The sequence below is a fragment of the Diceros bicornis genome, chromosome 1 (genome assembly GCF_020826845.1).
Source record: "Diceros bicornis minor isolate mBicDic1 chromosome 1, mDicBic1.mat.cur, whole genome shotgun sequence".
NCBI classification, from domain to species: domain Eukaryota; kingdom Metazoa; phylum Chordata; class Mammalia; order Perissodactyla; family Rhinocerotidae; genus Diceros; species Diceros bicornis.
In genome coordinates, this window is record NC_080740.1 from 92538491 (window position 1) to 92551308 (window position 12818).

The following is a 12818-nucleotide window of genomic DNA, read 5'->3' on the forward strand; positions in this document are numbered from 1 at the left end:
CACCAACTAGGTGTCCCAAGGAACTCAAGGGTGGGTTTGAAAGCATTTAACTGTTTTTCCAAGTTGTTTTTTTCCCTTTTGTTATGTTAAGGAGGTGTAACCACCAACCACCCTGAACCAGACCAAGCCTCACCACAAGAGCTACACCCAGGACCTTTGCCTCATTTGTAATGCTAAGATCTCTCCAGAGGAGTTTAGGCCTTATCACCACCACCTGCAGTGTATGTGGAAGCACGTTTTCCTACTGAGCCTGCAAAAGCTAATACCCACCTCTCCCTTTTGAATATTCATTCCCACCCGAAACAAAGGTCCCTGCTTGCCTTTGTTCGGGGAGCCTTGACTTTGGAAATGACTCCTCATGGCTTCCTATTTGCTGCAAATACACTTTACTTTGTGAGACAACTTCCACTGGTATAGAGTCTCATTTAACTTGCCAGGAGGTGAGCCCACTTGGTTCAGTAACACAACTACCAGGCACTGTCGCAATGTCTTAAACACCAGAAGCAGCATTGCTGTGGGTGGTATGGTTTTCTGAAATGGTTAATAGCTCTTAGGTTCTGAACAATCAATTTAGTTGCATTCTGGGAAAATTCAGGGTTCACTTATGGTAGTCCTTATACTGCTCACCAGTATTCCCAGTTCTCCTTTTCCTAGACAGTTGTAAGATTGGACTTGCTACCTCTCTTGAAGCTAGAGGTGGCCTGTGACTTGCTTTGGCCAATGAAATGTGTATAAAAGCAAAGTTTGTCACTTCAGGGATAGGGCTTTTAGTGTTGATGCAAAACTCTGCTCCCAGTGATGGAACCTCCCACAGCCTGGGTCCCAGAGTGAAGCATGACCAGAAACAAACTTTTCTTATGTTAAGCCACTGAGATTTGGGGGTTACTGCAGCATAAGCCAGCCTGATACGATATTAAAACTATTCAAAAAAAAAAGAGTTAATGTTTTTATGCAACATGGAATTAGGTTCCAGGCTCATTATAAACAAGCTTTTCACCCACATGAACGCCCAGTGGCATTGGAAAGTCCTAAAGGATACTGGACAACTGTTTGTTATTCCAGGCCACCTAACGCCCCTGTCCACCCCACTCCAGTAAGACGAGTAGCAGCCCCTCAATCATTGTGACAACTCAAACACCATCCCCACAAACACCCCAGGCACTCCCCATCCCCTTCCCCCCAGAGAAAACAACTGAGATTACAAGAACTTGTGAAGAGGGTGGACTAAGATGCCAGGAGAACCTGGGCTTCTAAAGGGGCAGCCATCAGGGAAATATACTCTGAGTTGCCAAAGCTTCCGATATTTCAAGAGAAGGCCAAAATCCAGACTTTTATATGAAATCTTTTGATTTCTAAATATCAGCAACAACTTAATTTTTTTTAATTTAAACGCTCTGGGATTCAAACAAAACAGTTCTCCTAGTTTCACAAGGCCCAAGTGCAGCACTTTGCAAACCAAGTGTCACTGTCACAGACTAATTGCCCCGAGGAACTCAAGTGTGGGTTCAGAAGCATTCAACTGTTCAAGAGATGCAATCACCAGCCACCCCTGAACCAGACCTAGCCCCACCACAAGAGCTACGCCTGTGACTTTTGCCTCATTCCCGCCCCCCCAAAGCCCCAGTAGATAGTCCTGTCATAGCTGCACATCCTTCTAGTTGCTGTATGTGGGCCGCAGCAACAGCATGGCAGGACAAGCGATGCCTTGGTGCGTGCCTGGGGTCCGAACCCACGCCGCCAGCAGCGGAGCGCGCGCACCCAACCGCTAAGCCATAGGCCTGCCCCCTTTGCCTCATTTTTGATGCTAAGATCTCCTCTCAGGCGTATCACCATAACCTGTAGCATATGTGGAAGCATGTTTTCCCTCTGAGCCCAGACAGGCAAATGTCCCTCTCTCTTTTGAATGTTTATTCCCCATCCAAAATAAAAGGTCCCTGCTTTCCTGTGCTTAGGGAGAGCCGCGACTTGTGAAATGATTCCACGATGCCTATCTGCTGCAAACAAGTTCCACTTTGTGTGACAAGTACTTCTGGTCAAGAGTCTGATTTTAACTCATCAGGAGGCGAACCCACTTTTCGGTTTGGTAACAAAAAGTGAAATTTGAGTTTCTATTTGGGCCAAGTCCCTTCTTTTCCAAGCTAGGAAACAGATTATGAGTAATTCCCTACAAGCGGATGGTGTCTTGCCCATGCCGCATAGCTGGGTGACAGAGAGTCATCACAATCGCTGACGTCCGCCACGTGCTCTGACTGCAAAATCCTATTTTACACCCCGACCTTCTGATGCCCCATCCACCACAGTGTGCTCTTTCCTGCCAGGCCATCGCATTTCCTTATTTAATTAAGAAGAAAAATCCTTCTTTCCTGCCTCGCCTGTCCCAGACTTTCCTTGCCAGCCCTTTTAGGGCTTGTTCTGAAGACTGCTGCAGAAAAATGACGAAGTAGGAAAAGTAAATCAAGAAATGAAATTTAAAAAGAGGAAACAGTGTCACAAAGACGACTGCGGCCATAGGAGCTGTGTCCCAGGCCAAGCCGGTGGGCCACTGTAACGGGACAAAGCCCAAGAGTAACTTCATAGAAACAAGTCCTCCAGGCTGGTGGGAACGCGCGTGTATGATCTGTACTTTCCTGAACCTTTTCAAATTGAAAGGAAGGAAAGCAGCGCTGTGAACAGGAAAAAGAACGTTGCCAACGGGAAAAAAAAAGAGCGCCACGGAGCTAAAGCGCCCGCCCGCCCGCGCCCAGTCCGCCCCCGGCTGCAGCCACGTGACGGGGCCAAGATGGCCGACGGGGAAGACGGCTGCCCGGCGGGGCGGGAGCGGGTGCCGGAGCTGGGGCCGGGGCCGGGAGAAGAGTTCGAGATCGTGGACCGGAGCCAGCTGCCTGGACCGGCAGAGCTGCGGAGCGCGGCGAGGCCGCGGGCGGCGGCGGAGGGGTGGTCGGCGCCCATCCTGACCCTGGCGCGCAAGGCCACAGGCAACCTGTCGGCGAGCTGCGGCAGCGCGCTGCGTGCGGCCGCGGGACTGGGCGGTGCTGACGGCGGCGCGGACGGTGCGGCGCGCGCAGGTAGGCTCCGACCGGGCGCGCGCGTGTTCTGCACGCGACCGCGGCCGTTTCGCAGGGGGAGCCGGGCTGGCAGGGGCGTGAGCTGCCTCAGCCGGTTGGAGAAGCTGCTGGCCACCTTGTCAGCACGCCTGACCGCTCGTCCTTTTTCTCTATCCTGTGCTGCCAGGCCAAGATGCAAACGTGGGGGTGGCTGCCCTGAGATTGGGGCGACTCTCGTACCTTATCCCTCCCTTCTGTGTTTCCCAGACAACATCCTTATTCTTAGTGGCGGGCTGTAGACTAAGAAAATTTACGAGTTTAAGCTTAGGTAGTCTGTATTAATTTCAGAAGTACTTAAGAAATGAATCCAGTACTGGTCTCTGCTTTAATCTCACAATGCCAGTCCGGCTCACACCTCCGGGGGTTAACCGCGCATCCCGCCTCAGCGCGGGGTCAGAGCACCCAGGCGGAGGTCGGGAGGTGCGGGTTCCGGGCGAGCCTCACCACCAACTCGCTGTGTGGTGCAGACAAGTCGCCACATTTCCCAGCCTGTAAAATTTATAATCCTCTTCAGCCCTTGTCATCAAGAATAGAGTTTCAGCATATCTGTGAGAAGAATGGAAACATTAACTGGTATGATATTAAGAGCGTGGCCTAGAAAGCCTTATAAAGCCGAGTTGTGCTGACCAATATAGTAGCCACTACCCACGTGTGATGTTTAAATGTTAAATTAAAATTAAAGATTCCGTTCTATCTTCATAGAAAGCGCTGTGGGGCAGAGCTGACTAGACTATAGTACTCTCTCAGAAGCATTATCATGTGCCTTTGCGGTTTCTCGATTCCCTGCTATTCACTGGTGAATTTGCTATAGAAGTCATCACTCAGGCCAGAATAGTGGATTGTGAGAATTTCGGTGGTTAAGAAATATTAATGAGTAGAGAAAAGTTTAAAAACTGGCTTGTTTTGAGATTCTGGCAATAGAAAGTAGGACTAGAAGGTAATGAGGAAGCCTGTTCAACCCAGGAATCTAGTTCCTACCAGCTCCCCACCTTTGCACGTGTCAGTGGATGTTTCATGGTATACCCACCCCAAGGAGGTCAGTTCTGAGAGTCAAAGCATGGGATCTTCTGGAGGCCCACAGCAAGGAAATTATAAATGTTAGATGTTCACTGATAAATAAAATGTGCCAGTGCCTAGAACAGTGCCTAACAGAATAATAATTGTTGAACAAATGCACATTCGAAAAATACTTGTTTTCCATTTATAGTAGTGCTATAAATAATAGCCAGCACTGATATTGCACTTACTAGGTGCCAGGTATTAGTCTTAGGTCTGTACATACGCTGATTCACTTAATCCTCACAGTAACCTTAGATGACTGCAGGACTGGCTTCATGTTGTGCAGTTCACGCAGGCTATGATCAGTGTGGTCGCCCAGGGCCAGGCACTCAGAAGTGCCCCACTTTTGAAATTCTTATTATCTGTGAATTTGTTTTGCAAGTGAAGTCCTATGGAACAAAGGAGCATGTGTGGAGGCCTTGGAGCTCATGTGTGGTGCCACCTTCCGCTGCCTCCCTGGGACAAGCTCTCAGCAGCCCTGGCCCACTCAGACTGCCCTGGGGCTTCTTCCTACCCCTCGCTGACCCCACTCTGTGACTACTCCTGGCCGGGGGAGGATTGAGATCACACCCTCTGAATCTCAGGGCAGGGCAAGGTGTCCACTGTCTTGCCCCAGGCTGGCACTGCCACAGCACATTAGGCAGGTAACTGGGCAGAGGCCTCTCGCCCACCCAACCAGGTACTGACTACCTTCCTGCAAAAAGTTGCAGTCCCTTAGGACTGTGGGAAGAGGAGATTGACTTCCAAGCTGGCCCCATGTTATAGGCACCATTATTATCCCCGTTCCATAAAGAGGGAAACTGAATTAAAGAGAAGTAACTTGACCAAGTTACTTAGAAGTGGCCGAGCCAGGACTTGAACCAAGACAGTATTCGTCTTGAGCCCATGCCCTTAGTCACAACACTTCAAAGCCTTGATGTCTTTAAATAACTTTATAAGCAAAATGCCATAATATATACCATATGGATTTTTTAATTAGTCAATTTAAAGAAAATATTAAATAACTGCCACTCAGATCTGGCAAAACTTGTGAACATGGCTTACTAAGGGCTGAAATGTAGGGAACCGCTGGGATGAGCTGTGTGGCTAGTCCCTGAAGGTAACCAGAATTTGAAGCCAGCAGTGGGAGAGGAGTGGGGATGGGAGTGGGAAAGGCTCTGCAGAGGCCTCAGAAAAACATGTCGGGAGAAGGAGCAGCCACCACTTCAGCTGGGGCCAGGACAGGGCCGGCTCTCATCTCTTTTCACTGACCTGCTTACACAAGCAGTGAGGACGGAGATTTTTCAGAGGGAGCAGTGAGGGTGCAGAGATGGTATGTGAGCAGCGCTCTTGCCAGATAAAATGTGTTTGGTGATAGACGTTTAAGGAAAATGCTGTGGAATGTTGTGTAATACTTTGATACTCATTTTAAGATATTATCCTCTGTGGGGTCTGGTAGCATAGCATGCCACGGTGATTGGTTCTCTGTGGTTGTCTGGTTTGGTTTGTTGTTGGTTTTTTTTTTTTGGAAATAAATGCAGGTGGTAAAAAAAAAAAGAAATCAAACCAAACCAAAAGGACATTTAGTGTAGAGGAACTCCTCCTTCCCAGAACCTGTCCCTAGTCCTATAGTATCTGTCAGAGAGCGTCTGTGCACAGAGCACACGGTCTCATCCCACCAGTTTCACACAAACCACAGGACAGACACACTAGGTTCTACATACTGCTTTTTTGTGTGTGCGTGTGTGTGTGTGTGTGTGTGAAGAAGATTAGCCCTAACATCTGTTGCCAATCCTCCTCTTTTTGCTGAGGAAGATTAGCCCTGGGCTAATATCCATGGCCGTCTTCCTCTACTTTATATGTGGGATGCCCACCACAGCATGGCTTTGATAAGCAGTGCCTAGGTCCATGCCCGGGATCCGAACCTGCAAACCTCTGGCCGCCAGAGCAGAACGTGCAAACTTAACCATTATGCCACCGGCCCAGCCCCTACATCCTGCTTTTTAGGTTGATGCCTCCTAAAGGATGGATGACAAAGCACACATGTTCATAAGAATTAACATCTTGCACTTGGGGACTCATCACTGTAGTTTTATAACTACTCAGATATATATTTGCAGTGAGGTAGGTGGTATGTATTATGCCTTTCTCTGTTCTCTTCCATGGCAAATTTTATTTTCCACGTGTGAAAACACTCCTGCACAAGTGGTACAGCTCCTTCCAAAATGAAGCACAATAACTTTGTCCATTTCATATTGCTGAGCTCCTTAAGTTAACCATGGAGATGATAAGTGAAAATTAGGAAAGTTTAAGAACAGTTTTCTTCTGTCAGTACAGGACACCACCATACTGTATTATAAGATCTTTCAAGACACCAAAGGGCTACTCAAACCTAAAGCTCAAATTTATAAAGAATCTAGTCACTTCTCTATAATTCAGAACCTAACAAAAAAATCCATACAGCTCACTCCCCCTCCTGAGTACTTATTCTCTATACCAAAGGTTACAACAAACTGGCAGCTCTTTGAGCTGTTGGTGGCTGGTAGCTGCTTTTTTTTCAATCTTGTACATTATAAAAATCTTTTTTTTTTTATTTTTTAGCCAGTTAGCAGGTTTTACATAAAAACCCAGAGCTCCAGCTTCTCCTGACAACCCTGCTCTGGCCCTGCTGACTAGATTCCTCCACAAGAGGTCTCAGCGGCGTGCCTCCCTTGAAGCACATACTCCCTCCAGCTCATCCTCCTAGAGCGTCACTCATTCACATTCCAGGCCCAGCCCCGTGCCACAGTCAAGATCGAGATCTCTGATCAGACCATTTATTTGGCAACTCAATAAGTGTACAACTTTGTGACACTCTGCGTGTTGTGTTGAACTGTTATTAATGAAGGTTAGAGATGTGAATAGCTCGACCAAGGCCACAAAGCTAGTAAAATTGAGAGATGGACTGGCATAAAGATCCTTCCAGCTCGAATTTTCCGTAACTCTCTAAATTGACCATGAATGGGAATAGGTGACTAATGGAGCAGGGGGATGGCCGCAGAACACTGCCATGTTCCCAGAAATGGTGGTAGGAGCCACTGCCACTCAGCTCTGATTGCCTAAAACACTAGTCTTCACTTTTGCTCACATGACCCCGTAAAAAAATCCTCCACTTTTAAAGATGACATATAAAATTCTTCATAATTCTGAAGTTTAGAATGCATTTTCTGATCTATTATAAATACAGACCTTTTAAAATAAAACTTACATCATTCTTTTAAATGTATCATGGGTTATATAAATACCTTAATGATTTGATAAGCACTACCATCCATCTTAAAAATAAATAACAAGTTAGTTAATATTTGAAAATATTTTATTTCCCTTTTATTCCATGAACTTGAATTTCCATTCCACTTCTGTTTTAAAAATTTTTATTGGTCATCCTGTCTCAGCAAAAAATATGTAAATAAATTAAAATTTAATAAACCTTTCTTGTAACTAAAGCTCTAAGTGTATAAAAAACTGGATAGCAACATGCAAAAGGATAGCAAACTGGATAGCCACATGCAAAAGAAAGTAAGTAGAAACAACAAGTATTGGAGAGGATGTGGAGAGAAGGGAACTCTCATACACTGCTGGTGGGAGTGCAAACTGGTGCAGCCACTATGGAAAACAGTATGGAGATTCCTCAAAAAATCAAGGATAGAACTACCATATGATCCAGCTATTCCACTGTTGGGTATTTATCCAAAGAACTTGAAAACACCAATTTGCAAAGGTACATGCACCCTTGTGTTCATTGCAGCGTTATTCACAATAGCCAGGACTTGGAAGCAACCTAAGTGCCCATCAAGGGACGAATGGATAAAGAAGATGTGGTATGTATACACAATGGAATACTACTCAGCCATAAGAAACGATGAAATCCAGCCATTTGTGACAACATGGATGGACATTGAGGGTATAATGCAAAGTGAAATAAGTCAGAGGGAGAAGGTCAAATACCGTATGATTTCCTTCATTAAGTAGTAGATAATAACAACAATAAACAAACACATAGGGACAGAGATTGGATTGGTGGTTACCAGAGAGGAAGGGGGGAGGGAGGAGGGTGAAAGGGATAATTCGGTACATGTGTGTGGTGAGGGGTTGTAATTAGTATTTTGGTGGTGAACATGATGTAATCTATGCAGAAATAGAAGTACAATGATGTACACCTGAAATTTTTACAATGTTATAAACCAATGTTACTGCAATAAACAAAAAATAAAAAAAAAATTTTTTTTCCTTCTGAAATGAATTACCATTAAAATCATTAGTAATGCTAAGTTGATAAAAGGAATATAAATATAATTTTTATAAATAATAATACATAATTTTTTCTTGGAATTGTTTCTCTTAATGAGCTGAATGGTGTTAGTTTTTTCATTAGCATGTATGTGTAGATGATATATATGATTTATGATAAAATGTGATAGGATTCAGCATCAATTTTATTCCAGTTTTTTGTTTTTTTATAGATAGGATCTCTGAGAAACCTGGTTCATATAAATAAGAAACAGAAATGCAGTTTTGTTAGTCATATTGCTCGTCTTTGAACTCCTTCTAAGTTATATGCCCCAAATCACACTGATCTAATATCAAAAATTATATTTTTGTTCAAAGCAAATGAAAATCACCTGACTTGCAAAAGGATGCAACCTAGTCCTATTAAAGAAATTTCTCAACCTTTGGGAAGCTCCCCAAAAAAGGTTTTACCAACACTTATCAAATGATAATTGTTATTTGTAATTCTTTGACTTAGTTACCTTGTTTAACCCAGAACACTCAGAATGGTTGGGGACACCTAAATATTGCTTGTTTCATTACTCCTTTGCCAATACAATATTTTTTGACAAAAAGGCTTAGTTTACATATACTTCAAATCCATTTTCATCAAGAACTTGGACTACAGTCTTGGCTCATTTAATTTATGGAAGATGTCCATTGAGTTAATGGCACATCCTACGGATGAGTTTTGAGACTAGCTGAAAATAATTACATATATTTGTATTTGTGGGAGGAAAATACATTTCTAGCTCTCTAAATTCAGGATACCCAGCAGAGGACTAGACACCACCTCCCACGTCCAAGACCAGGTAACCTTAACTAAGTACAATAACGCAGTGGGAGACTGGAACCTCCTCAGGTTTTTGGTGACTTGATTATCATCAAAGGAGGCCCTGCCTCCATTTCGTGTGTGGGACTTGCCACACCCAGGTCAGTGCATTGAGAGGGATACAGGACAGGGAGTGAGTTGCCCTTCTTCTGTAGAGCCCGGGAAGAGACAGTGTCTGTGAAACTTGAGGAACTGGAAATGGATTTTCTGAAAACATCTGGGCCTGCCTAGCCCTCGGCAAGACTTCCTGGATATGTATTCCGATTCCAAGGCCACTAGTTTATAGAGCCAGACTCGGTGTCTTCTTTACGGCTAAATTTACAAATTGCTTCTATGGTTATTGGTCTAAGGGTTTCTCTTCTTGATGAGGTTTTACAATTTTTATTTCCTTTGCCAATCATCCATTTCATTCAAGTTTTCAAATCTATAAATATTATAGGATTCTCTTTAAATTTAAAAATAACTATATCACCCCCATCCAAATGCTTTAATTAACCAATATTTCTCTCTCCACAACGAAGATGAAATGTTTAGGCCATTTTTTCTTTCCCAGCTGCAGTGTTCTTGGGTTTTGCTGAGAGAATTTAGAATTTTTAGTCCCAGGCAGTCTCAAGTCTCAGGAATATTTACTTAATACCTTTATGGTAAATTCGTAGTCATAATACCGTTCTTGTCGCTTTAGCTGTGTCTGTGTGTGTCCAGACACGCCGTCGGCCGTCGTATCCGCGGGTTTCGCGGTGATCCGGTGGCTCAATTGGGGTGGGGGGGCTGTGTTCACTCTGCTGCCGTTTCAAGCGGGACGTGAGCGTCTGCGGCCCTGGGTGCTCGCGGGGAGCGCTCTTTTAACTATCTGTATGTCCGCATAATTAATGCCATGAAATAAGACCGGTAAACAGAGGACCGATATCCAGAATATACGAATCAGACAAAGGCAAACTCAACAAGAAGGTGACAAGACTCAACAGGCAGTTCACAGAAGAGGTGGGAGACCAAAACACGACCAGCCGCGTCACCTCAGCGGCCGTCCGGCCGCCGGGGCGCTGGCCGGGCTCGTCCCGCCACGCCGCTCTCCTTGGGGTGGACACCGTGAAGTTCGAGAATGACGGCTTCCTGGCGTGAGGGAACCTGGGGAGCACTCGTCCCGGATCTCGGACACGACTGCAGTCCAGCTGTTTTATTCTCAAAGCGACAAGACGAATGGAACTGAAATGGAAGGCGGCGGAGTTGATTTCAGTCTCACGGTTTTATTTACAAAAAAGGTATAAAACTCGTAACCGCCCACTAACTGTAGACGAAAGACAGGCAACAAGGAGAACCTGCGTCTGAAACTGAGGGGCAGACCCTGCCCCGGCGGCACCGAGCCGGTTTCGCGGCCTAAGGCGCAGCTCAGGTCGCCGTCGGCACACACGCGCGAAATGGCGCCTGCGAGCCGTGGGCGTGGCCTCGAGCTGGACTCGCCCAATAGGGACGTTGGGGGCAGAGCGCTCTCCCCGCACGCTTGCTAGGTGGGGGCGGGGCTTCCCGGCGTTGGCGCCCTGCCATTGGTCGAAGACGGAACACTGGGTGTGAGAGAGGCCAATCGCGACAAGTCTTGGTAGGGCCGTCGCCCTAGCAACGTGCGGAGCCGCCTGGGAGAGGCCTCTGGAGTCCGACCCGCGGCCCTGCTGTCCAGCTGCGGCTGGGACCTCAGGGGGTCAGGGGCCGGGTGACTGCGAACGTCAGCTGTCCGCCCGCCGGCGTGTCCGCGCTCCGAGCAGACCGCCTGGCCCCCGCCGGGCCGGTCCTCCCTCCCGTGCCCCGCGTCCGATCTCCTCACCGCGGACTGCGCTCAGTCCACTAACGCAGCTATTCCTGCCTCTGCCCCACAGCTTCCAAGTGCCAGGTGATGGAGGAGCGTACCAACCTGATGCACATGATGAAACTCAGCATCAAGGTCTTGCTGCAGTCGGCCCTGAGTCTGGGCCGCAGCCTAGATGCGGACCATGCTCCCTTGCAGCAGTTCTTTGTGGTGATGGAGCACTGCCTCAAACATGGGCTAAAAGGTGAGCCTGAGGGGCGCGGCGTGTGGAAATCCGGGCTAGCTGTTTGCTCAGTTATTCATCGGTGCCAAATATTGTTCCGGGTGCTAGGATAACAGCGATGGACCCTGCCCGCAGGACGCGACACTCCAGAGCGGCGCTGCCCAACCCGTGCAAGCCACATGTGCAGTTTTTAATGTTTTTAGTAGCCACGTTAGAAAAAGTGAAAAGAAACAGATGAAATTAATTTAATAATATATTTTATTGAACCCAAAATATTATTTTGACACATAATTAGTATTAAAAAGCTTTATTAGTGGGATATTTTACATTCTTCTTTTTATACTGAGGCTTAAGAATTCACTGTGTGTTTTACACAGCACATCTCAATGCACTACCTACATTTCAAGTGCTCAGGAGCACATGTGGCTGGTGAGTGCCTGGAACAGCACAGTTCTAGAGGAGGAGACAGACAATAGACGAAAAACAAACAGAATTAGAAAACGCTACAAATTCAAGGAAGCAAAATGGCTTAAAGATAGAGAATCAAGTAAGAAACCTTTCAGCTAGAGAGGGGAAGGTCTTTCTGGGGAGGTGAAATGTGAGCTGAGACCTGAAGGAGAGGAAGGAGTCAGCCAGGCAAAGATCTGGGGCAAGAGCATTCCTAGCGGAAAAAAAAAAAAAAAAGTGGTGCAAAGGTCGTGAGTGGGGCCAGCCTTGGTTTGAGGAAAATGCCAGGTCACTGAGAGGGAGGAGGCGAGGTCGGGCAGGTGGGGCAGCTGTATCGTGTAGGCCTTTATAGGTTGGATGAGGAGTTGGATTTTATTCTGAGTATATTTGAAGGATATTAAGCAAGGGAATAACGTGACCTGACTTACATTTTTTTAAAAACTTGCAGTTGTGGAGAAGAGATTGTAAGTGTGGGGAGGTGATGATATTAGGAGCAGAGAGACCCATTAGGAGACTACTGGCAGTTCAGATGAGGGATGGCGGTGATGATTTGAAATCAAGCCTTGAGTTGGCACCAGGTAGGAGGGAGAAAGGGAAAGGATTTCATAGGTGATCATATGAGGCACCTTTTCTATCTCATGGGCAGTAAATACCTGGAGAAAGAGCATAGTAGGTATATCAGAGAAACCCTGTCACCAGAGGAAGGGAGAGCTAACCTGTGACTTGGCCTCTCCCAGTCCCCAAGACTAAATCAGGAGGATTTAAGCGGTGGAGATCTGCTTTTGGCTTTTGGGAGGACTGTGGGCCCCTGAAGACATTCTGCAACCTGTTCTTATGAATAATACTTTTGTTTTCCTTTTTAGTTAAGAAGAGTTTTATTGGCCAAAATAAATCTTTCTTTGGTCCTTTGGAGCTGGTGGAGAAACTTTGTCCAGAAGCATCAGATATAGCTACTAGTGTCAGAAATCTGCCAGAATTAAAGTGAGTGAGTAGTAGTTATATTGATTGATGTTTTAAAAAACTCCCTCATACTTACCAATTTCTCAATTACCTTGCTGATAAAATATT

General features: G+C 46.1%; 1 protein-coding gene across 5 annotated transcripts in view; it reads left to right on the plus strand.

Annotated features, from left to right (window-relative positions):
- The first annotated feature begins 2779 nt into the window (after positions 1–2779).
- Positions 2780–12818, plus strand: part of RUFY1 (RUN and FYVE domain containing 1) — a 49359-nt gene continuing 39320 nt past the window's right edge. For 3 of the 5 annotated variants that reach the window (XM_058547825.1, XM_058547842.1, XM_058547834.1), the window contains exons 1-3: positions 2780–3065; positions 11151–11324; positions 12614–12731. In XM_058547825.1, the coding sequence (XP_058403808.1) occupies positions 2780–3065; positions 11151–11324; positions 12614–12731 (578 nt within the window). Of the gene's footprint in view, positions 3066–10434; positions 10542–11150; positions 11325–12216; positions 12329–12613; positions 12732–12818 lie in introns of those variants that run through there. The other 2 variants (XM_058547849.1, XM_058547858.1) reach the window with 2 other exon arrangements.